At 44.9% G+C, this 24,211-nt stretch overlaps 1 protein-coding gene across 5 annotated transcripts in view; it reads left to right on the top strand.

Annotated features, from left to right (window-relative positions):
* Positions 1–24,211, top strand: part of LOC137657444 (uro-adherence factor A-like) — a 115,029-nt gene that overhangs the window by 77,483 nt on the left and 13,335 nt on the right. Inside the window, exons 5-6 of one of the 5 annotated variants that reach the window (XR_011047143.1) lie at positions 13,039–13,214; positions 13,757–13,860. Coding sequence is in view for 3 of the 5 variants with exons in the window: in XM_068391790.1 (XP_068247891.1) it covers positions 13,039–13,208 (170 nt within the window). In the remaining 2 variants the exon portion in view is untranslated. Of the gene's footprint in view, positions 1–13,038; positions 14,622–24,211 lie in introns of those variants that run through there. The other 4 variants (XM_068391790.1, XR_011047142.1, XM_068391793.1 and 1 more) reach the window with 4 other exon arrangements.

The following is a 24,211-nucleotide window of genomic DNA, read 5'->3' on the forward strand; positions in this document are numbered from 1 at the left end:
TATTAGTAATCATGCTGTCTCTTTGCATTCTTCAAAATTCCAGCATGCTGCGTGTATCTTAGCGCGGCTGGTTGCCGGAAGCAGTTACCCTAAGGGACCTGTTAGCCCCCTAATTTGGGACTGAGTGATCTCGGTCCCAAACTTATCCTTGGCATTTTCCATGGAATTCCATTGCCCTATGGAATTTTAAGGAATACTATCCTGTGCCTTCGGCCATCTCGGATTATCCAAGGATAAAGCTTGCGGTAGCCAGCCGGGCGGGATGCATGGAGTATGTTTTCTTTACTACTTCAATCTCTATGCATCACACCCTTCATTAAGTTAAAATTAATGATTAATGTTAACTTAGCTTAAGAGCCACTCTTATGACTCCCCCCATACTCATTTTCTCTTTCTTCCACAGGAGGAGCAGATGAAGTGTGACTTCGACTTCTGCGCTGTGAAATGCCCGCACTTCTACGGGCATACGGCTTGCAGGACTCACGCCCCTTGTGCTAACAAGAAAGGGGATCTGAAATTCTGGGACCCACTGAATTGTACGGTCTGCCAGGCTCACCTAGTTGATGCCTTCCATAACCCTCCCTCAGCGGAGGTCAGGGACACTTCTCGGGAGAAGCTACGCAATTGGGTGCGTGGCTTCCAGAAGAATGCCACCGGACCGTACCTGGCCACTGAAGAAATGAGGTCACTCCTGTTCCCTAAGGCCTCCCCTGATTCTGTGGTACCCAAGGATTCGATCCCCACTGTCCAAATTACAGTGGAACCTGATGTAGTCATGGCCCAGTCCATGCACGAGTGCCGCCTGGATTCCGAAGATGACGAACACATGTCGGATGTCTCGGAAGACACGGAGAAGACCCTTATGGCTCAAGGAGCTGAAGATGACGAAGACCAGGTGGAATACGCCGAGTCGGAGCAAGAGGTCGCTCCTCCTTCCATCTCCGCCCCTACTCCTACACCGACGGAAGTGTCTATCCCGTCTACCTCCACGACCCCGGAACCCTCATCATCCACTCAGGAAATGATCCGGTTGATTAGAGCCGTCATGGACGACAGGTTAAAGGAGAATCAGGAGTTCATCAGGTCCATGATGGGATCCAGAGAACCGAAGAAGATCTCGGTTAAGGATCTCCCCGCTTGCTCACATGCCAACCCATGGAGGTATGCTGAGCATATGGTTATCGCGACCGGCAGGATCTTCGTCAGCGACAAGATCGGCACGGTCCCTTTGGAAGACGTGGAGTTCTTCCCAAACTTCGAGGCCTACCCGGACTGTTACGTCCGACTTCGCTCCGAACCTGCCTCTAAAGAAGAGACCGAACCGAAAGAAGAGATAGTGTTCGATCTCGCGAAGGCCCAGGCTATGCTAGCCAACACGTTCAAGAGTAGGGGTTTTACCTGCTCTAAGCTTCCGGCCCTGAGCAAGAAGCACCCTACTTACGTCGCACCTGAAAATGCGGTACTTCCATTCATGGAAAAGGCCTTCGCTGCGTGCCTTAAAGCTGTGGAAGAGGGGAAAGCCTGCCCTGCACTGGAGGAGTGCAGACCCTTCTCCATAGTTACTCCCCCTGACGCTCGACACTGGAAGGACATCCAGCATACTTTCGTCGTGGGAAAGCTAGATCCTGACGTCGCCGGACGTCAGTTTAATGAAGACCTCCCGAAACTTAACGATCACCTCCTTCGTCGGGAACAAGATACGAAGGAGAGGCTCGCAGCATCTATGTCCCACCAGGTCCAACTTGACATTATGGCCTGTGACACCAGAGTACCAGACCACTACATGGTACTTGCCAAATCCCACATGGCAACCCTGGTGAAGGACATGTTCCACTTCATGAAGGCTCGGAGAGCCTGTCGTGAATTCGTGTTCGCAGGTGCCACTGTGAAACACGAACCCCAGAGACTGATTTCCTCCAACATCTGTGGCAAACACCTCTTTCCTTCTGACCTTGTGAAGGAGATCACCGACAAAGCCGCCACGGAGAATAGGAACCTTCTCCACAAGTGGGGCATGTCAAAGAAGAGGAAACCCTCTCAGGACGACGGACCTCAACCTAAGAGGAAATCTTCGAAACAGAAACCCCAGCAACGTCAACCAAGACGTCAGTTTCCGGGACCCGCTACCTCCCAAGTGGCAGCTCAGCCACAACAGACCTTTCAACTGGTCACCCAACCGGTGTTGTCACAGTCACCGGTCTTCACCCCTGCTTTCGAGCAACAGACGACTACCTTTCGTCCCAAAGGTAGAGGCTCAAACAGAGGTGCAGGCAGAGACGCGTCTCGCCGTCCCTCCAGAGGCAGAGGAGGAAAGGGAGCTAGCGGCCGAGGCAGCAAGCCCTCGGGACACCAGAAGCAATGAAGTGCTTCCGGTGGGAGGAAGAATCCGCCAATTCCAGGATCGTTGGACCTTCGATCCCTGGGCACACAGCATCGTCAAGAAGGGTCTAGGCTGGAGTTGGACTCAACCACCCCCAACATTCCAGCAGTTCTTCCAACAATTAACCCCCCTTCTGGAAGAATATGTCCTAGATCTCTTGAACAAGAAGGTGATAAGGAAGGTAAAGTCCAACAGGTTCCAAGGAAGACTGTTTTGTGTCCCCAAGAAAGACTCCGACAAACTCAGAGTCATTCTGGACTTATCCCCCCTCAACAAGTTCATAGCGAACGACAAGTTCAAGATGCTGACTCTTCAACAAATAAGGACCCTTCTGCCTCGAGGTTCCTACACGGTCTCCATAGACCTGGCGGATGCCTACTGGCACGTTCCAATGAACCATCACGCTTCCTCCTACCTAGGATTTCGACTCCAAAGGAAAAGCTACGCCTTCAGGGCCATGCCCTTCGGCCTCAATGTGGCCCCTCGGATCTTCACAAAGCTGGCGGACGCCATAGTACAACAGCTCCGCCTCCGAAACGTCCAGGTGATGGCCTACCTCGACGACTGGCTAGTCTGGGCTCCATCGCCCGAGGATTGTGTAAAATCCTGCAACAAAGTCACCCAGTACCTAGAACACCTGGGATTCAAGATAAACGAGAAGAAATCTCGCCTCTCTCCAGCTCAGAAGTTCCAGTGGTTAGGAATCCAATGGAACCTTCAGTCACACCGCCTTTCCATCCCCCAGAAGAAAAGGAAGGAAATAGCAGGGTCTGTCAAGCGACTACTGAAATCCAAACGGATTTCAAGACGCCAGCAGGAACGAGTTCTAGGCTCTCTACAGTTCGCCTCAGTAACAAACCCAGTGCTTCGTGCACAGCTAAAGGATGCCGCGGGAGTCTGGAGATGTTCTGCATCCATCGCTCGAAGAGACCTCAAGAGACGGCTCCCAAACAGACTTCGACTTCTCCTCAAGCCGTGGTCGGAAGCAAAGGCCCTGAAAAGGTCCATTCCTCTTCAACACCCACCTCCATCACTCAACATCCACACGGACGCACTGGTCTCCCCTGTTCAAGACGTTCCACATCAACATCTTGGAGGCCATGGCGGTCCTTCTAACTCTGAAGAAACTATCCCCGCCTCCCTCGATCCACATTCGTCTAACCCTAGACAACTCGGTGGTAGTTCGTTGTCTCAATCGCCAAGGCTCAAGATCGCCCCAGATAAATCAGGTGCTTCTCCCAATCTTCCGTCTGGCAGAGAAGAAGAAATGGCACCTGTCTGCAGTTCACCTACAAGGATTCCGCAACGTGACAGCGGATGCTCTATCTCGAACAAACCCGATAGAGTCAGAATGGTCTCTAGACGCAAGATCATTCTCCTTCATCTCTCACCAAGTCCCAGAACTTCAGATAGATCTCTTCGCAACGAGCGACAACAATCAACTTCCTCGGTATGTGGCCCCGTACGAGGACCCCAAGGCAGAAGCAGTGGATGCCATGTCACTGGACTGGAACAGATGGTCCAAGATCTACCTGTTCCCTCCCACCAACCTTCTGCTGAAAGTCCTCTCCAAACTGAGAACCTTCAAAGGGACAGCGGCCCTAGTGGCTCCCAAGTGGCCCCGGAGCAACTGGTACCCCCTGGTCCTGGAGCTGCAGCCCAAGCTGATCCCTCTCCCGGGCCCAGTTCTCTCCCAACAAGTACAGAAGTCGACTGTCTTCGCTTCATCATCGAAAATCAAGGACCTTCATCTCATGATTTTCTCTCCCTAGCCGCAAAGAAGAGGTTTGGGATCTCGAAGAAAAGTCTAGACTTCCTAGAGGAATACAAGACCGAATCCACAAGACGGCAATACGAATCATCCTGGAGGAAATGGGTCTCTTTCGTCAAGACAAAAAATCCTAAAGAAATCACAATTGATTTCTGCATGTCCTTCTTTATTCACCTTCATGGACAAGGATTAGCAGCCAATACGATTTCAACCTGAAAATCGGCCTAGACCAGACCAATTCTGTATGCCTTCCAAATTGATCTGTCCAGCGACATCAATAAACTACCGAAAGCATGTGCTCGTCTACGCCCAGCACCCCCACCGAAACCGATCTCCTGGTCATTAGACAAGGTGCTCCATTTCGCCTCCAACTTGGATAATGATTCATGCCCTCTCAAGGATCTGACTCAGAAAGTTATATTTCTCTTTGCTCTTGCTTCGGGAGCCCGAGTCAGCGAAATAGTGGCATTATCAAGAGAAGAGGGTCACATCCTGTTTACCGATACAGGAGACATTACCCTCTCCCCTGATCCGACGTTTCTCGCCAAAAATGAATTACCCACCAAAAGATGGGACCCCTGGAGAATATGCCCCCTGAAGGAAGATGTCTCTTTATGCCCAGTAGAGAGCCTCAAGGTCTATCTTCGCAGAACTTCGAACTTTGGTGGAGGCCAACTCTTCAAAGGAGAAACATCGGGCAGCGACCTGTCACTGAAACAATTAAGAGCGAAAATCACCTACTTCATTCGCAGAGCAGATCCTGACAGTACACCCGCCGGTCATGATCCTAGGAAAGTTGCATCATCTCTGAATTTCTTTCAGAGTATGGACTTTGAAAGCCTTAAAAGCTTCACAGGCTGGAAGTCCTCGCGCGTTTTCTTTAAACATTATGCGAAACAAGTGCACGAAGTCAAACATTTTGTGGTAGCCGCAGGTAGTGTTATGAAACCTGCACCTAACTCTGCATAGAACAGTGAGTTACTTGGGACTCTAACTCTTCGGGTGCCTATGTTGACCCTCGAGCGATACATAGTGATGTCGAAAACACTTAGTGCTTTTATAACTGTTCTTATCCCAGGTGAAATGTCATAGTTGTCACACAAGTGCCGCATGCCCTGAACATGATGTGTTTTAATCAAAGACTTACGTTCCTCGAGAACGAGTGCCTACTAATAAATTTGAAATTCCTTTTCAGATTCAAGAGCAAGTCTTTATTACTATGTACATTATAATTACTGTAAATGAACTTTACTTATTGCTGCAATTCATTTAATTTCTGCATTTGTGAAATAAAATTTCTATTTTATTACCTGTGCGTCTCAATCAGCTCCTACTTACTATGAAATACATGCCTGTCATAGTTTTATTATCCCCTTTTCCTTATGGTTCATGGAGAAATTAAGACACTAACTCTTAATTTATATTCACTCTGATTATGTAATGTTCCAATACGAATACTTACTCTTCATACCCTGGAGATGAACCAACCTTCTCAGCACACAGTGTCCAACCACCACTGGTCTGCTTTTCAGAATGTTCCTATACGAATGCCAAACCAACCACCACTGGTCTGCTTTTCAGAATGTTCCTATACGAATGCCAAACATTCAGCTTCGTCTCCAAGTTCTTCAAGTTCTTCTATCAGGGTGAATAGCCCTTCAATACCACTTTGACGTCGGCATGGCCCGTGGGAACTTCACTGCCAAGGGGGGCAGGAAGATTCTTCCCTACGGTTCTTTACTAAGATTACTATGCTATTTTGTCAATGCCCTTGGCACTTACTAATAGGGGAAAATCTACCACGATACATTGATTCTCTGGTATTCTTCCATCAGGACGCCATGGCTTGAGCCCAAAAAATGGATTTTGAGCGAAGCGAAAAATCTATTTTTGGGTGAGATAGCCATGGCGTCCTGATGTACCCTCCCTGCTACTTCGTCCAGTTTTTAGGTCCCACCCTGCTCTGCTGTATCATGGTGATAGGCAAGCAACTGGCTTCAGGATGAAGACGGTCGTGACGTCATTTAAGCAATGGCGCCCGTTTGTTTACGTCTCGAGTACCAGAAGTAGCCACGAATGAGATTAGCTATGGAACGGCTCCCAGCTATTCTCAGCCCTTACACACCGAAGCATTAACTCTGTTCGGGGTGTAGATAGCTATGTGGCGCGTTAATACATGCGTCCCCTGTTGATATACGATGTCTTAAAAGGGAAACCTTTAGGATACTCGCTCCAGAAGTTAGAATTCTGTGATAACCTGTGGTTAAATTCTCTGGGAATATCTTAGTAGTTATTTACCCAAGGAAGCTACCAAAAAGGAACCTTCCATCAGGACGCCATGGCTATCTCACCCAAAAATAGATTTTCCGCTTCGCTCAAAATCCGTTTTTTCCTTTGTTTTTTATAAAGACAGCAGATTTCTTAGCTCCAAAGTTATCTGTTATTTTGCGCACGTTAGCAAGAAGAGGAGATTTTAGCACTAGTTGGAGAATTGGTAATGTTACTCCTCAATGTAAATGTGTTTGTGGTAGCTCAAATCCCACTGATTACCGCCCAATTTCCATAACTCCCATATTATTTAAAGTTTTTGAACGTCTTCTGGCAAAACGTCTTAATAGGTTTGCTGAAGGTAATCATCTACTCCCTAGTTTGCAATTTGGTTTTCGTAAAGGCCTTGGAGCATGTGATGCCCTTCTTACAATCTCCAATGCTGTACAGAAATCCCTTGATTGTGGTCGGGAAGTTCGTATGATTGGCCTTGATTTTAGTGCTGCCTTTGACCGTGTTAATCATGAGGCCCTTGTTTTCAAACTGAAACAGTTGGGAGTGGGTCGGTCGTTTCTTAGCATTATTATTGATTTTTTAAGTAATAGATCTCAAAAGAGTTGTTGTTGATGGGGACCATAGTGATTATAGGAATGTGATATCCGGTGTTCCACAGGGTAGTGTTCTTGGCCCAGTACTTTTCATACTATATACACATGACATGTGGTTTGGCCTAGAAAACAAGCTTGTTGCATATGCAGATGATGCTACTCTCTTTGCATCAATTCCATCCCCTGAATGTAGATCTAGGGTTGGTGAATCCCTTGATAGAGATTTAGCTAGAATTAGTGCATGGTGCAAATTATGGGGTATGAAGTTGAATCCTAACAAAACTCAAAGTATGATTGTAAGTAGGTCAAGGACGGTGGCTCCTCAACATCCGGATCTCAGTATTGATAATGTTTCTTTAAATATATATGACTCTTTCAAAATTTTAGGTCTGATTCTCGACAGTAAATTTACTTTTGAGAAACATATAAGGTCTGTGTCTTCTTCAATTGCACAAAAAATAGGCTTATTGAGAAAGTCTTTCAAGATTTTCGGTGATCAATCTATTCTGAAGTGTTTTAATTCTTTAATTCTACCTTGTTTTGAGTATTGTTCTCCTGTCTGGTGTTCAGCTGCTGATTCTCATCTTAATTTGTTGGACAGAAACTCACAGTCTATTAAATTTCTTATTCCTGATCTAGATATTAATCTCTGGCACCGTCGTTCAATTAGTTCATTATGCATGTTGCATAAGATTTTTCATAACTCTGACCATCCTTTACATTCAGATCTCCCTGGACAATTCTATCCTGTTTGTAATACTAGGCAGGCAGTTAATTCTAATAGCCAGGCCTTCTCCATCACGAGGCTCAATACCACGCAGTACTCTAGAAGTTTTATTCCAGCTGTTACCAAGTTGTGGAATGATCTTCCTAATCGGGTGGTTGAATCAGTAGAACTTCAAAAGTTCAAAGTTGGAGCAAATGCTTTTTTTGTGGACCAGGCGGACATGAGTCTTTTTATAGTTTATTTATGACATATTTGTTTTTGATGTTGTTAATAGTTTATATATGACATGTCTGTTTTGACGTTGTTACTGATTTTAGATTGATTTATTGTTAATTTGTTCTCTTCATTTATTTATTTCCTTATTTCCTTTCCTCACTGGGCTATTTTTCCGTATTGGAGCCCGTGGGCTTGTAGCATCTTGCTTTTCCAAGTGGGGTTGTAGCTTGGATAATAATAATAATAATAATAATAATAATAATAATAATAATAATAATAATAATAATAATAATAATAATAATAATAATAATAAGAGTGCCAGAGATAAGGTTGAGGGCCAGCTTTCGGAGCTCGCCTCCTCCAGCCGTTCCTCTGCTGGTAACAAGCTCCTCCCACCTCCTCGCGTCCAACAGAGGAGGTACTTTGAGATCATGGAGGAGTCTTGTTTAGCTCTCTTGCTACACCACTCCGTGGAAGAGCTTACCAGGGGAGTCTCTCTTGAGAGACTCTCCAACCGGCAGGTGACATTCTCGGCTACAGAGATCCTGAGTCAGGAGAAGGTCGCAAAGTGTGCCATGCAGGCCACTTCATGGCTGGATGTCTGGCTAGGGTCTCTGGGCATCCTGCTGCGATCCGAGGATCTGTCCAAGGAGAGCACCAGGAAGGCCCTGGAGACCTTCCTCCTCTCGGGCACATGTACCATAGAGTTTTTGGCCCACCAAGTTTCGAACTTGTGGGCAAACTCGATCTTGAAACGACGTGATGCGGTGACCGAGAGGTTCCACTCGAAGGTCCCAGCCGTGGATGTCTGCAAGCTCAGACACTCTAACATCCTAGGAAAGAGCCTGTTTGAGCCCAAGGATGTGGAACAGGCAGCTGAGAGGTGGAGGAAATCGAACCACGATTCCCTCCTCCAAAGGGCTCTTACATCTAAGCCCTACAAACCTCCAGCACCCCAACAACCTCGCCAGTCCAAGTCGACGAAACCGGCAGTGGCTGCAAAGACGAAGGTGTCCAAACAGCAGCCCTTTTCTGTCAAAGACAAGAAGAGTGGAAAGTCCTCCAGGGGAGGCAAGAATCCTAAAGGGAGCGGCTGAGGCCGCAAACACTAGGATTGGTAATCCCCCTGCATGTTCACCATGCCTGCAAAGTTGCGCATTCAGGTGGCAGCAACTTGAGGCCGATTCCTGGACGATCTCCGTGATCAGTCAGGGATATCGCGTCCCGTTCATAACATCTCTTCCTCCCCTGACAGCGAATCCAGTGTCGATGAGCTCCTATGCCATGGGATCGGTAAGGGGCTAGCCCTTCGGGCAGAAGTCGAGACCATGCTCAAGAAGGATGCCCTCCAGGAGGTCGTCAACGGCTCCCCAGGCTTCTTCAGTCGACTCTTTCTTGTAAAGAAGGCGTCTGGAGGCTGGAGACCCGTCATCGACCTCTCAGCCCTGAACAAGTTTGTCAAACAAACTCCGTTCAGCATGGAAACAGCAGACACGGTCAGACTTGCAGTGAGACCGCAAGGCTTCATGTGTACACTGGATCTGAAGGATGCGTACTTCCAGATCCCAATCCATCCGTCTTCCAGGAAGTACTTGAGATTCAGCCTAGACAACAAGATTTACCAGTTCAAGGTGCTGTGTTTCAGTCTCTCCACAGCACCCTAGGTATTCACCAGAGTGTTCACCCTAATATCTTCGTGGGCACACAGGATCGGCATCCGTCTCCTCCGTTATCTGGACGACTGGCTGATCCTGGCAGACTCGGAGTCGACCCTTCTTCAACACCGAGACAAGCTTCTGGGACTTTGCCAAGATCTAGGGATCATGGTAAATCTCAAGAAGTCTTCTCTGCTTCCATCTCAACGACTGGTATATCTAGGCATGATATTGGACACCAATCTCCACAAAGCCTTTCCATCAGACGACAGTATAGCAAGGCTGAGGAATGTTGCAGATCCTTTCCTCAGACGAGAAGAGCTTCCAGCCCAATCGTGGTTACGTCTCCTAGGTTATCTTTCCTCCTTGGCCTGTCTGGTTCCAAACAGCGGCCTCAGGATGAGATCCCTGCAATGGCGGCTCAAGTCCCGGTGAAATCAAGGCCACGATTCCCCGAACATTTTGGTCCCTATGGATCCTGCGGAACGGACGGACCTTCAGTGGTGGGTGACGGACCCAAACCTACGAATACGAAAGGGAGTGGATCTTCTCATCCTCCCCCCAGATATTGATGCTGTTCTCGTACGCTTCAAAAGAAGGTTGGGGGGCCCACATTCTGAACCACAGGATCTCTGGCCTATGGTCAGAATCAGAAAAGTGCCTCCACATAAATCTGCTAGAAATGAATGCCGTATATCTGGCACTTCAACAGTTCCAACGGATCTTGGCGGGTCACTCCATGGTGGTGATGAGCGACAACACCACGGTAGGGGCTTACATCAACAAGCAGGGAGGTACCTTTCACAACAGCTATCCCATCTTGCAGTAAAGGTACTTAGAAGGACTGAAGTCCACTTGATTCCACTATCGGCTCGCTTCATTCCGGGCAAGAGGAAGGTGCTCGCTGACAGTCTGAGCAGAGCATCGCAGATAGTGAGTATCGAGTGGTCTTTGGATCCTCTAGTAGCCAGCAAAGTCCTGACTTTGTGGGGTTCCCCGACGGTGGACCTGTTCGCGACGGCCTTGAACTTCAAGCTTCCGCTGTACTGTTCCCCAGTCCTGGACCCCAAGGCACTCTGGCAGGATGCCTTCCAACAACGGTGGGACAACATCGACGTTTCCACCTTCCTACCATTCTGCCTGATGAGAGGGGTGCTCAACAAGACCAGACTATCGGTCAACCTGTCAATGACCTTAATATCTCCGCCATGACATCATGCAGAGTGGTTCCCGGACCTTCTGCAGCTCCTGACTGAACTCCCAAAAGAGCTTCCTCCACGACACGAACTACTCAAGCAACCACACTGCAACATCTTCCACAAAGCCGTAGCATCGCTTTGGCTTCACGCCTGGAGACTATCCAGCATCTCCTCACAGAGAGAGGCTTTTCGCAACAAGTTGCGGAGAGGATGTCTCGACACCTGTGAAAGTCATCTGCAGGGGTCTACCAGGCGAAGTGGAGAGTCTTCTGTGGTTGGTTTCGTGGAAGGGGTTTCTCTCCCCTCGATGCCACTATTCTAGCAGTAGCGGAGTTTCTTGTATATTTGGGGGAAGAAATGCGCCTTTCGGTCTCGGCGGTGAAAGGCTATCGCTCAGCCTTAAGCCTGGCCTTCAGGCTGAAAGGAATAGACATTTCCTCCTTGCTGGAACTTTCTCTACTCATACAAAGCTACAAGCTTACCTGCCCTCAGTCGGAAGTGAGACCTCCTCCATGGAACATGGTTCGTGTCCTCAGGTCTCTTAAGAGACCTCCGTTCAAACCATTACGCCAGGCTTCTAATCGTCACCTGACTTTGAAAACTGTGTTCCTACTCGCTCTGGCCTCAGCCAAGCGAGTCAGTGAACGTAATGGTCTCTCGTACGACGTCGCCCATTCAAGGGGAGGGGGGGAGGTAACGTTCGGGTTTGTCCCTGAGTTTGTTGCTAAGACTCAGAATCCTGGAGTGCCGGACCCACGATTCGACTCCTTCAGGATTTCGAGTCTCCGTTCTGTAGCAGATGACCCAGACCATCTCCTATTATGCCCAGTAAGGAGTCTGAGGCTCTATCTTAAGAGAACAGCTGCAGTTCGTCCTCGAGTGCAAGCCATGTTTGTGAGCACAGGAAGGATGAAGAGGAGGGTCACTAAGAACACCATCTCAGCTTGGATTCACAGGGTCATCCACCATTCCTTGAATCCAGACCCTCCTCCGTCACGTCGCCCTAGAGCACACGATGTCAGAGGCATCGCTACGTCCCTGGCATTCAAGAGAAACTTCTCAGTGACGCAAGTTCTACGAGCTGGGCTGTGGAAGCGTCAAACGACCTTCACAGCCCACTACCTGCAGGATGTGACCCACAGGAGGCTCGATACGTTCTCTATCGGCCCTGTGGTGGCTGCACAACAGCTGGTCTAACCTCAGGCTCCTTAATGGACAAGTAGCAGAAGGTTGAGGGCATTGTTACCCGGTTTTAGTCTGCATGAATGAAAAAGTATGTCTGGCCCTTACTCTTTTCTTCAACCTCCCCTCTCTTGAGGAAAGCAGCATCCTGGGTTCTCTGCACAGCTGACCTCAAACCTTTGCAGGTAAACCATGCTTCCTTGTGTTCCTAGTACTGAATAATACCGTCGCGTCCCCCATATCCTGACGAGATGGTATTGGGAACGTCCTAGCCTAGAATTCCATCTAAAGGACTTCAGGTCAACTTCCTAAGACAAGTCACACTTCTTTCCTTCACACACAAGCTTATGTAGGCCGCACATTCCTTGCGGAGCAAGGAACTTGCGAGTTGCAGGGACTCCTTATCTCAAGTGCTACACACTCGGATCCTGAGTCCCCGGGCAAAGCCAAAGCCAGTAATGCTGGGACTTACCACCCTACATAAGGGTTAAGTCACCCCATGTAAATAGCGTGGTTTGTATTTCGGTTACGGAACAAATTACAAATTCGGAGATAATTTGTATTTTTCCTAATCATACAAACCTTAGCTATTTACACATACTTGCCCGCCAGCCCTGTCCCCCGTGAAGTCCTACCTCTAAGCGAAGGGAATCAGTTCACCGGTGTGTGAGGGGGGATGGGTAGCTAGCTACCCCTTCCCTACCTCCTCGCTAACTAGGGAGACGGTAGTTAACCTTCGTTAAGAATCTAATGGCTCGTCATTCAGCTACGCCGAAAGTAATACCCCATGTAAATTGCTAAGGTTTGTATGGTTAGGAAAAATACAAATTATCTCCGAATTTGTCATTTTCAAACTCATGAATATCTCTTACTTTGTTTATAAATGTACCATAAAATTACTAACAAGTAATTGCTGAAATCATACACCATACTGTAAAGAAGTAGCTTTTTATGTTACGATTTGCTTTTGTGTTCTTATATTACTATTAGCATCCTGGTAATTTCTTTAAATGAAATTTTCTTTGTTTACAGAAACTGCCAAGAAAAAGGAAGAATCTGTCGCCAGCATTAAAGATGAAGACGGCGTAGAAGAAGTTGATTTGACATTTGATGAGGAGGTCGACCTAACTGAAGATGAGCAAGGGCAAATCAGTGAACTCGACTGGAGAGACATTATTGAGCCAAGGTTGCTCTTCCCATAGAGCAAGGTTGGTTAATGTTAAGTCTATTGCCACACTATAAAATTTCTTGCCACTAAAGATTTAAGGGCTTAATCCTTTTACCCCCAGGCTATTTTGAAATTTCCAACCCTTAACCCCCAAGGGGTTATTTTTTTCCCAGCACATTTTGCAGTATATTTTTTTTAAATTGCTCTAACAGACTTAATTTTTGTCATAGAGAGGTCAGGTTGGTCTCATTCTCTTGGAAAATGCCTGAAGTTTCTCAAAAAATTATCAAAAATATGAAAAAGAAAAATTTTATAGCATTTTTTTGCAAAGACGTACCCATACCTCCATGGTGGTAAAGGGATGGCTTTTGTGAAACGTACCAGTACTTCCTTTGGGGGTAAAAGGGTTAAATAGTACTTTGTAAATGATCAGTCAAATGTCTATCACATTACTTAAGGGTATTACTCAGGGTAAAATTTTTAAAGGCTGGAGTTTTAACCAAATTAAATATATAGTTAGAATTTTGTAAACTGTTTGAGAATGTGCAATATAAAAAAAAATGTATTGCGTATTTTTTTCAGCAGATGATAAATGCGGAGTGCTGAATACCATATATTTCAGAAACTCAAAAGATCAAATGCTATGAAAATGTATGAAATTAGATAAGTTTATATCTGCTCATTAGGTAAGTTTTCTCGTTTGAGCGAATATGTTTTATTCAGTGTTCTTAATGTGTTAATTAATTATTCTTTAGGCTGTTATTTTTCATGTCATAATACTGTAATGAAATATGTAGAGAGATATTTTACTGGAGATTAAGGTGTTCACTCAATATTTTTAGCAAAGGGATTTTCACAAAAGGAAAAACATTCATAGGTATTAAGAGGTGAACATATTAACTTATTATTCATCATAAGAATTAGTATTTTTAATAAGATATGTTTGCATCTAATTCTCTAAGAGTTATACCTAAAAATGTAAATAGCTGTGTGTACAGAATTTTCTGTACAGTATACATACGGTAAAGCTTCAGAGATCTGGACTGCTCAGAAAGAGATGGGCAACCTGGCCAGCCTCATTCTTGGAGAGATCCAGTTTTGCATAGATTTATAGCTAGCATATGAAACCATTTAAGTCATGAGGAATTTTTATTTGTGATAGTAAATAAAGTTATAGAATTGAGAATGATAAATAATATAAGTTTAATTTATCTTACTTTTAGTGAAAAGGCTGTAAAATATCTACAGAGTAGTTTTGCCTATGACTTATTAGTCTTATAGTTGTAAGACAAAACTTGTTCGACAGCAGTCCCACTTCTAATCATGGATTTGACCCTCAATAAACTCTTATGTTTGATCTCTCGTTTACATTTGTGGTTGATGACATCCACTATAGTCAATTTCTTTTAGCGATGCAGATTTGCACCGACTCGCAGCAGTGCTCTTTTAGCTCGGAAAAGTTTCCTGATCGCAGATTGGTTGGACGAGATAATTCTAACCAATCAGCGATCAGGAAACTTTTCCGAGCTAAAAGGGCACCGCTGCGAGTCGGTGCAAATCTGCCTCGATAAAAGAAATGGTCTATAGATACTAAAGTCCCTGAAAAAAAGAAAATATTTTTTCTAGTAGAGAGGTAGGTATACACATGATCTCCTCAGGTCCCAAGTTGTTCAGTAGCCATCTAGTCACATTTTGTATATCTGTTACATAAAATAAGTTAATTAGATTACAGTGATTCCTGTAATTGCATCATTATCCTATTAATTTTTAATAATTTGATGTTTTTACATGTGTAAGGTAATTGTTTTAGTTCAAGTTTCCCTGGTGATTTCATCTTTGCTGGGTGAGGGGATTTTTGCTTTAGCACACTCTAAAATTCAGGGTGATGTTTTAACCCGTTACTTGAAAAAGAAAATCATCTTATATGCCAGCAAATATGTCCTATAGTTTCATTTTTGTTTTGGTTTTTGGTATTAGTGAAGGGTAGTTAGACTAATAAGTACTGTGTATTTTGTGTACAAAGTTAGTGTCTGTATGATTTTCTTTGTGTATATCATTTTACCTTAATAGTAAGTATGTAGAAGTATATACTGTTTGTGTCTGAGAGCATGTCTGATTTTTTCTTGCTTCCCTTTGTATTGGTTTCATGTCTGTTTTTATTTTTTCATTTTGCTGAGCTACCTACTCTCTTTAATTTATATTTATTTTCATAAGTGGGTTCTTAGAATTAAATGACTGTCCTCCTAGAATACTGCTGTTTTATTTATTTTACTAGTATTAATGATTCTTTATCGTTGCTTTATTGAAGTAGCTTAATATTGGATATTTAGTTGTAATTTATTTCTATTTCTTGTTCAATGCCTGTATATTATATTCCTTACCAGTGGAAGTCAGAAATTCTCTTGCAGCACATTGCACAGCCTTAGGGTTGTAGTGGCCTATTGGTAATGTCCCTGCCTGGTGATCTCCAGACTGGGTTTCGAATCCCACTCAGACTCGTTAGTTCCTTTAGTTGCTGCAACCTTACAATCCATGTGAGCTAAAGATGGCGGTTTTGGTGAAGCCTATATGTCTACCTGCTGAGTCATCAGCAACCGTTGCCTGGCCCTCTCTTATCCCAGCTTAGGTGGAGAGGGGGCTTGGATGCAGATCATACGTATATATGGTCAGTCTCCTGGGCTTTGTCCTGCTTGCCAGGGCAATGTCGCTGTCCCTTGCCTCTGTCATTCACCAGAGGCTTTAAAACCATTAAAATTTGTTTCCAGTGTCCCTTCAGCCTCAACCATGTTGTTTTGTCTATTAATGCTCATCTGTTCTTCATAGGATCTTTTTACTTACTGTCTAACTTCTTTAACTTACTCTAATCTTCACCTAGAAATATGACTCGTTGATCTGCAACTAGTCAACTGTGTTTAGTTTTGTAAGGCTCAGGACTTTTGGTGGGGGGTTGCAAAATTTACACACCTGCATAGATACTTTTTTCTGCACTTTGGTGCGGCCAAAATATAACAGATTTAAACTTAAAGTTTTGGTACGGCCAAAATATAACAGATTTAAAGTTAAAGTTTTGGTACGGCCAAAATATAACAGATTTAAACTTAAAGTTTTGGTACGGCCAAAATATAACAGATTTAAACTTAAAGTTTTGGTACGGCCAAACTATAACAGATTTAAACTTAAAGTTTTGGTACGGCCAAAATATAACAGATTCAAACTTAAAGTTTTGGTACGGCCAAACTATAACAGATTTAAACTTAAAGTTTTGGTACGGCCAAAATATAACAGATTTAAACTTAAAGTTTTGGTACGGCCAAAATATAACAGATTTAAACTTAAAGTTTTGGTACGGCCAAACTATAACATATAAATCTAGTTTATTGCTTTATGTTGAGGAATGATTGAAATTTTCCATGATATAAGCAAGATATGTTTGCAATGCTTAAAAGTGTTTAAAAAAGGGAAGAAAATGTGAAAAATTTGAAAAAGGTCAAATAAATTTTTAAACAAGGTACTCCCCATTAACGATAGGGTTAGTTGGTAACAACTCCGTCAGTGAGCAAATTCGTCACTAAACAATCTACCCTCATAGTCAAAATGTTAATCATGACATTTCCTAGATGGATTATGTCAACAAAATTGCTAGGAGTATTGGTCTGAAATTTATTTTCTTAATTTATAGCATATATGTGCTTATACATTTCTTTGAAGATGTGGTAATTAAATATACATACATACATATACCAAGGCACTTCCCCCAATTTTGGGGGGTAGCCGACATCAACAAAGAAACAAAAACAAAAAGGGGACCTCTACTCTCTACGTTCCTCCCAGCCTAACAAGGGACTCAACCGAGTTCAGCTGGTACTGCTAGGGCGTCACAGCCCACCCTCCCACATTATCCACCACAGATGAAGCTTCATAATGCTGAATCCCCTACTGCTGCTACCTCTGCGGTCATCTAAGGCATCAGAGGCAGCAGCAGGGCCTACCGGAACTGCGTCACAATCGCTCGCCATTCATTCCTATTTCTAGCACGCTCTCTTGCCTCTCTCACATCTATCCTCCTATCACCCAGAGCTTCCTTCACTCCATCCATCCACCCAAACCTTGGCCTTCCTCTTTAAATATACAAAATAGTTATTAGTATATGTACTGCACCTGTATTGCAGCATATCCATTATTTTGCAAGAAGGCAAGGCCTGAAAATCCGTGGCATTTTATTCAATCAGCTGACTGCTTGTTTGGCATACAATATATGAGCATCAAAGATAAAAAAAAATGTACAGTACTGTACAAAACAGTATTAGCATCATCATGTCTTAAATTGTTTTCTATTCATGTACTAATTTCCTCTAAAATTACTGTGTCCTTTTCTTTCATTCATAAAGTTTAAACATTATCATCTGTTCCCATGCTACCGCTAACAAGAATATGCGCACCAAAGAACAAAGCAATATAAACTACTGTACATGACAATGCCATAGTATTTTTTTATTATTAACCCTTTTACCCCCAGGCTATTTGGAAATTTCCAACCCTTAACCCCCAGGGGGTTATTTTTTCCCCAGCATATTTTGCAGTATATTTTTTTCTAATTGCTCTAACAGCCTTAATTTTTGTCATAGAGAGGTCAGGTTGGTCTCATTCTCTTGGAAAATGCCTGAATTTTCTAAATAAATTGTCAAAAATTTGAAAAAAAAAAATGTTATAGCATTTTTTTGCAAGGACGTACCGGTAGGTCCATGGGGGTAAAGGGATGGCTTTTGTGAAACGTACCAGTACATCCTTTGGGGGTAAAAGGGTTAATCTCTCTCCAAACAGAAGTTATAATCTCAACATATACAAACATGACTCATTCAATCGTACAAACACACATTTACAAAACACATCACTCTTTCATATTCTGAGTGGGAGTCTTTCTTTATTATTTGTTAGCCAACTTTTATCACAAGAGAACTGTATATTACTTCTAAACTGGTACCAGATGGTCAACCATGTGTAAGTTGCCGAAAACAAGGGGATCTTAGGAGTTCATGTGCAGATCTATCTACTCTTATTTGTCTACTACTATTTTCTTTAGCAATGATCAGAGGATCCAGAACAACTCATCTGCCACGAATGTAGGCTATCATAAGTTGTGATTTTTATAGGAAAAAATTTATATTTGTTCCTATGCATATACAAATCTTTCATCCTTTAAATAGGAAGATGGCTTCAGCACAAGTTGAGACACTGTTGGATTCTTTAAAGAGGTAGTTAATGACAGGTGGTATGCACTGGCGAGAAGCCCCAGCCCACCGCCTTTCAAAAGAGCCTCTCTTTGAATTTCGGCCACAATACAATGAGTATGGACATAGACGTATCGTATCCTTATCCAAACTTTTTCATTTTCTTTTTCTTGGCTATTGAAAGCATTAGTGGATGTGAAGAAAGAGATTTCTACTCGGTGGGAAAGGGGTGGACAATGTAGCTGATTTATGAATAAACCAGCTGTAGATTCCCACTCTCCTTGCTTCTTGTAGGGGCCATGACTGTTCGTAATCATCCCCATGTTTCGAGTGTAGATTGTGGCCTTGTGTGCAGTGGCAGGCATATGCCCTGAGGGGGAAGGAGAGAGCTAGGCCCTTCTCCTGTCTTGTCAACACCCAAGGAGATAGAGAAGAAGTCTTTTGTTTCTTCCGTCTCCTCAGTGAATGGGCCTGGTGCCACTGCCCCTGCGCATACGCCCCTGTCTCGGTCCCTAGGTAGTATGCGTCAGGAGTAAGGAGTCCTCATATCTAATTCTGGAGTAAGGAGCCCTCTGATTTACATCTGTGGGCTTTTCAGGTTTGGATGGTGTGTGGAGTTTCTACAAAGTTTACCGACCCCATTGAAGGTTGGAGGCTCTTTACCTGTTTCTATGCAAACTGCTGACGACATGTTTGACCTAAGGAAAGCTTGGGCCTGCTTATGTCTTTCAGGTAGGCCCTCCTTGACTTTGTTTAGGGAGCTGCTGGTAGTTAAGGATACCTCTACAGGGGTATCCCTAGTGCCAAAGTCTTCCATGGTGACACCAGTGATGAAAAGCATGGTTGTGTTCCCTGTGATACCCCCCTTAAACCCAAAAGTACTGATAAGACTTGTAAGGTGACACGTGCCGGCGGAAGAAGCTCCGGCACCTAGAGACTGGTGCAAGTCTGCCCAGGGGTCGAAAGTGCATCATGGCCTGGTGCTCCAAGTTACCCCATTCATCTCCTCTGACTCAGTCACCCCTGTATTAGTCACCCCTTCTGTGCCTGTTACCCTGACCCTTGTGCCTGGGGTTTGAGGCCCTGGGTCTTGTAACCCATGCTCCTTCTGTGCCTATGACCCTTCCTGTTGTTGTGTCGTGGGCTCTGAGTGTGCCTTTCTTCTCCTCTGTGACAGTGTTCCTTAGTGTTGTACGTACTTGCTGTTGGAAGAATCTGCGTGGCTTCTCCTCTGTGGAGTGTCATCATGGTTGGTCTCTCAGACCTTGACTCATCTGCTTGCAGAGCCTGGTGTAGGAGTCGGGAAGCAAAAGAAACATGTACTGTACGTTCCTCTTCCTCATCCTATTCTGATTCTTCTAAGATGAATAAGAAGAAGAAAAGGAAGAGGTTGAAGAAGTCCAGTTGTAAGGAAAGGGTTTCAAATTACACCACCACACTTTGCGGGGTAGGACGGCACCTGTGCAGTCCAGGGCCACGGCTCAGTGTTACGTCCTCCTTGAGCCATTGCATGTGGCTGGGGCCATAACCCAGTGTCCCCAGCTACCCTGGGAGCCAGGCAGAGCAGGAGTGTATGGCTTTGTACACTGTTTCCCTTTTGATGGAAGAGCTTTGGCAGTTCCATCATCCTTCCTACCTGAATGGTGGACTCCTGCTCCTCCTTCATCCTGTAATACTTCAGTAGACTGAGTTGAGAGGATAGAACCCCTCGATGCTTTGGTTGCACACTTATTTTCAATGGAAGACCAAGAATTTTGAGTCGATGCACAGGGCTGTGGCTATCCTGCTGCCCCAATACACAAGGAAGAGTACAATAGGTGTTACTGCCATATTTCCTGTGATCGGTGTCAGAGATTCTTTCCCCGCCTTTGTTGTCCTCCCTGGGCCTTCTTTGACTCTTGTTTATGTTCATGGTTCTGTTCTTGAGGGAGAGTGGTCATGCTAGTGCTCAGGGGAGTGAATCACCAGAGCAACCAGTCACATCCTCTACTCCACCTAGGTATGAGGATGCTCAGGATTTGGCTGCCCCTAGGAACCTGCCCATGGACTGGGGCCTACGGTGGCAAACAATCCTGAGTCAGAGTGTTCATTTGTGGATGTCCTTTCATGCATCCTTGAGTTCATCAGATTAGTGGTGGTTACCTTGGCGCCACCTTCAGAGAAAAGCTTGGTTTTTGACTGGCGCTTCAGTGCCCTTCAAGGCTGGAGGCCATCCTTGGAATTGCCTTGATTATATCTTGGGGATTTAGCCCTGGAACAAATTGATGATCAGATCAATGGATCTGAGAACCTCTTGAGGCCAGCCAAGCAAATTGGATCTTGCCCCCTCCCCCCCTTCCACTTTTGAGGTAGATGTTCTATACACCAGATAATGCTGCATCATCTGTGCATGTTGACCTTTTGGTGTGTGCACTAATGGTGGGACTCCTCTGGGAAAGACTCAAGGCAAAAGGTAGGTTTTTTAATGCTTCCTAGTCGGCAGCCCTGAAACTGTCTGTCATGGCCTCCCTCCAAGCTATTTCGTAGGTTGACCAGTGGTCAGGTGCGGTGACAATTCCCCAAGTCAATGGGGTTATCAACCCCTGAGTCTACTGTATGGAGAAGTAAGGGTGTCGTGTGGTCTGTTAAGAAGGTTGTGATCTTTCTTGCACATCGGTCAGCAAATCAACAAGACAACTGGGCTTTGAAAAGGTGCCTTGTTTTCCTATTTTTCAAAACACATTAGCCCAGTGGTAGCTCTGCCACTTCGAAACACTTCAGTGTGGGCAGCATCGTTTATCGTTTCTCCTTCCGAGCAGTTGCATGAAGGCAGCAAAATCTCTCCTCCTAAGGAGTCGCGTGCAGGCGGTAGGGGAGAAGTGGAGAACTGCCTCTGTGGACTACTTTATTCAGTGTGCAGTCTCCTTCAAGGGCCCTAGCCCTTCGAAGATAGCTGCTGCCAAACCCTCGGGTTTGACCAAGTCTGCGGTATTTGGTGAGAGGAAAAGCCCCATGCCTATTCAGGCCCGTAACTTCTTCCAGAGAGTAGTCAGTGCATGCACAGCTCTTTCAAGCCCCACAACCTGGTTTCTTCAGGAAGAGTGGCAGTGAGAAGTATGGAAGGAGAGGGAAAGGCTGATGCAGGCTTTCCCCCTCTCCCACTGCTGATAGTAGGGGGTTGCCTTTCTTGCCATTGGGCAACCTTGCAGAGGCATGGGACCAAACCTTACGCAATGAGAGTCCTTCGGTGCAATTTTTTACGTAATGATAGAGTTCTCGTCCAATCCTCCAACATTGTCAAAAGACCTGGCCTTCTAGACAGAGATGGAAGGGATGTTGGAGAAGAATGCACTCGATATCATTCAAGACAAGCCTCCAAGCCTCAACAGTTGGCTCTTGCTAGTGAAAAAGTCAACTGGGTCTTGAGACCGATCATCAGCCACTCCAGCAAACAAGTTTGTTTAACAAACTAAGTTCATGATGGCAACAGTATGTTCTTGCTCTGTTCCATCAGAGAAGGAAATTATGCTTTCAGTGGACCTGAAGGATGCATACTTTCAATTACCCATGCAGCAGTCCTCTCAAAAGTACCTCCACTTCTCCCTCTACAGTACTGTACCAATTGCAAGACTGCATTGGATTTTGACTCCCCAGCTTTTCACCTTGGTAGCAGCATGGGCCCACTTGCAAGAGATACATCTGTTGATGTATCTCAATGATTGGCACATCTGTCAAAAGTTCACATTAGCAAGCATAAGGAGATGCGCTATCATATTGGCTGAAGAAAGAAGTTCCAGCTTAGTGTTGGCTGTATTCTTGACCACCTTTCCTCACCATAGAAACTTTTACCACACCTGCGCCTCCACTAGAGATCTCTTCAGTGGTGTGTGAAAGATCAATGGTTAACTGCCAGGAATCCCCAGTTCCTTCCTGTTGCAGTGGGATAGCAGGGTTGGGCAATCTTACCCACTGCCTGAACTAGGAAAACTTCACTAAGGGAGTTTCAGTCGACTCCCCTTCTCTGAACTTGCAACTGTTCTCGGATGCATCAAAGGAGAGGTGTGGCACACACCTGAATGACCTTGTTGTCTCAGGTCTTTGGTCACAAGAAGAAATGCATCTGTACATCAATGTCCTCGAATGTAAACAGCCTTCCTAGGTCTGCAAGCATTCCCAAAACAATTGAGGAGGTACTAAGTAGTGTTGATGAACAACACCACCACCGTGGTGGCTTACATCAACATGCAAGGAGACACAATTGTGCGTCGCCCTCTCTGCAAGCTGATGAAGTGGATGCATTTCTTGGTGATGTTCAACTTGTTGTCAGCCAGGTATATTCAGAGCAAGAGGTATGAATTAGTGGACAAGATCGGTTGCCAGGGGCAGAATGTAGCATTAGAGTGGTTCCTATATCCTTGTGTAGTAGAGAGGCTTCTTGACATGCGGCGTTCTTCAGAGATCGACCTGTTTGTCAGAGAGTAAAACAGGAAACTCCTGGTTTTTTTCTCCCCTGTCCCAGACCCATGGGCTGTGTTCAAAGGTGCCTTTATCAGTTCAGCCATATCTGGATGCTAATCACCTACTGTGAATTAGGATGACCCTGGTGGCTTCCAGATAACCTCATGCCGAGTGGTATCCCAATATGTTGGTAATTCTATCCGACATCCTGAGGAAAAACTACCCCAATGGTCCACCAATACGTAAAGTTGTGAGAATTTCACAGTTGGAGGCTATCCAGCATCTCCTCTAAGGGAAAAGCTTTTTGTGAGGCACTGCACAGGAGATGTCTTGGGACCTGTGATGGTCCTATGCAGCTGTCTGCAAAGGAAAGTGGGCCATCTTCTGTGATTGGTGTCGTACTGTATATGGGATACTTCTCCAGTCTGAGCAACTCTAACACAGGTCATTGATTTCATAGTCATTCTTCACCTAGAGAAGCTCCTCTCAGTCACGGCTGTCAAAGGCTACTGCTCAGCCTTTGGTATAATCTTACATATACCCAGTAGAGACCTTTGAGAAGGTCGTCTAACAGAGATCTGACACTCAAAACTATCATGTTTCTAGCCTTATTATCGCCAATGAGAGTAGGCGAGTTGTATAGTCCCTCTTGCGTAGTCAACCAGGCTTTATGACCAAAACCCAGAACATGTTAGCTCACAACTCCTGATTCAAGACCTTCTCTGTCCTCTTTTTACGTGAAGTGTTGGACGGCGATTGAAAGGAGATGCTTTTGTGTCCTGTGAGGGCTCTATGGTGCTATTTGAAGATGACCTGACACCTCAGGTTCGATTGTCAGTGACTATTCGTTAGCACTTTCAAGACCAAGAAAGAGGTGTTAATGAATATGATCTCTTTTTGGCTTCTTGACACAATCTGTACTTCAGGAGAATCCTTTCAGTCGGCCAGGTGTTGAAGGCTGGGGTTTAAAATTGCCAAACCACTTTCACAGCCTTTTATTTATGGGAATATATCCACTTGACACCTTTATGCTTGGTCCTGTGGTGACTGCTTAAGTAGTTGCGTAGCTAGAGCAGCTCCCACATGGGACAGGAAGCATTTTCTCTGGTAAGATAGATGTAAGCCTGAAATGAATGGTAGAATGACTGGCTTTTCTTCATTTTTCTGTCCCTTCTCTTGGAGATGAAGCTGTCGAAATGTTACATGCTGGATCTACCTTGATGCTGTTAAGTCACACTTTGGAGTGCCATTCTTTGATGCTAAAGAAGTATCTCCCTCATTTTCCCTAACAAGATGGAAGAGGGTGGGATTTATACCATCTCATTAATCATCATTCACCAAGTATATTTTTCTTGACTGATTTTCCCTTCAG

Source organism: Palaemon carinicauda, chromosome 1, assembly GCF_036898095.1.
Source record: "Palaemon carinicauda isolate YSFRI2023 chromosome 1, ASM3689809v2, whole genome shotgun sequence".
Classification (NCBI taxonomy): Eukaryota; Metazoa; Arthropoda; class Malacostraca; order Decapoda; family Palaemonidae; genus Palaemon; species Palaemon carinicauda.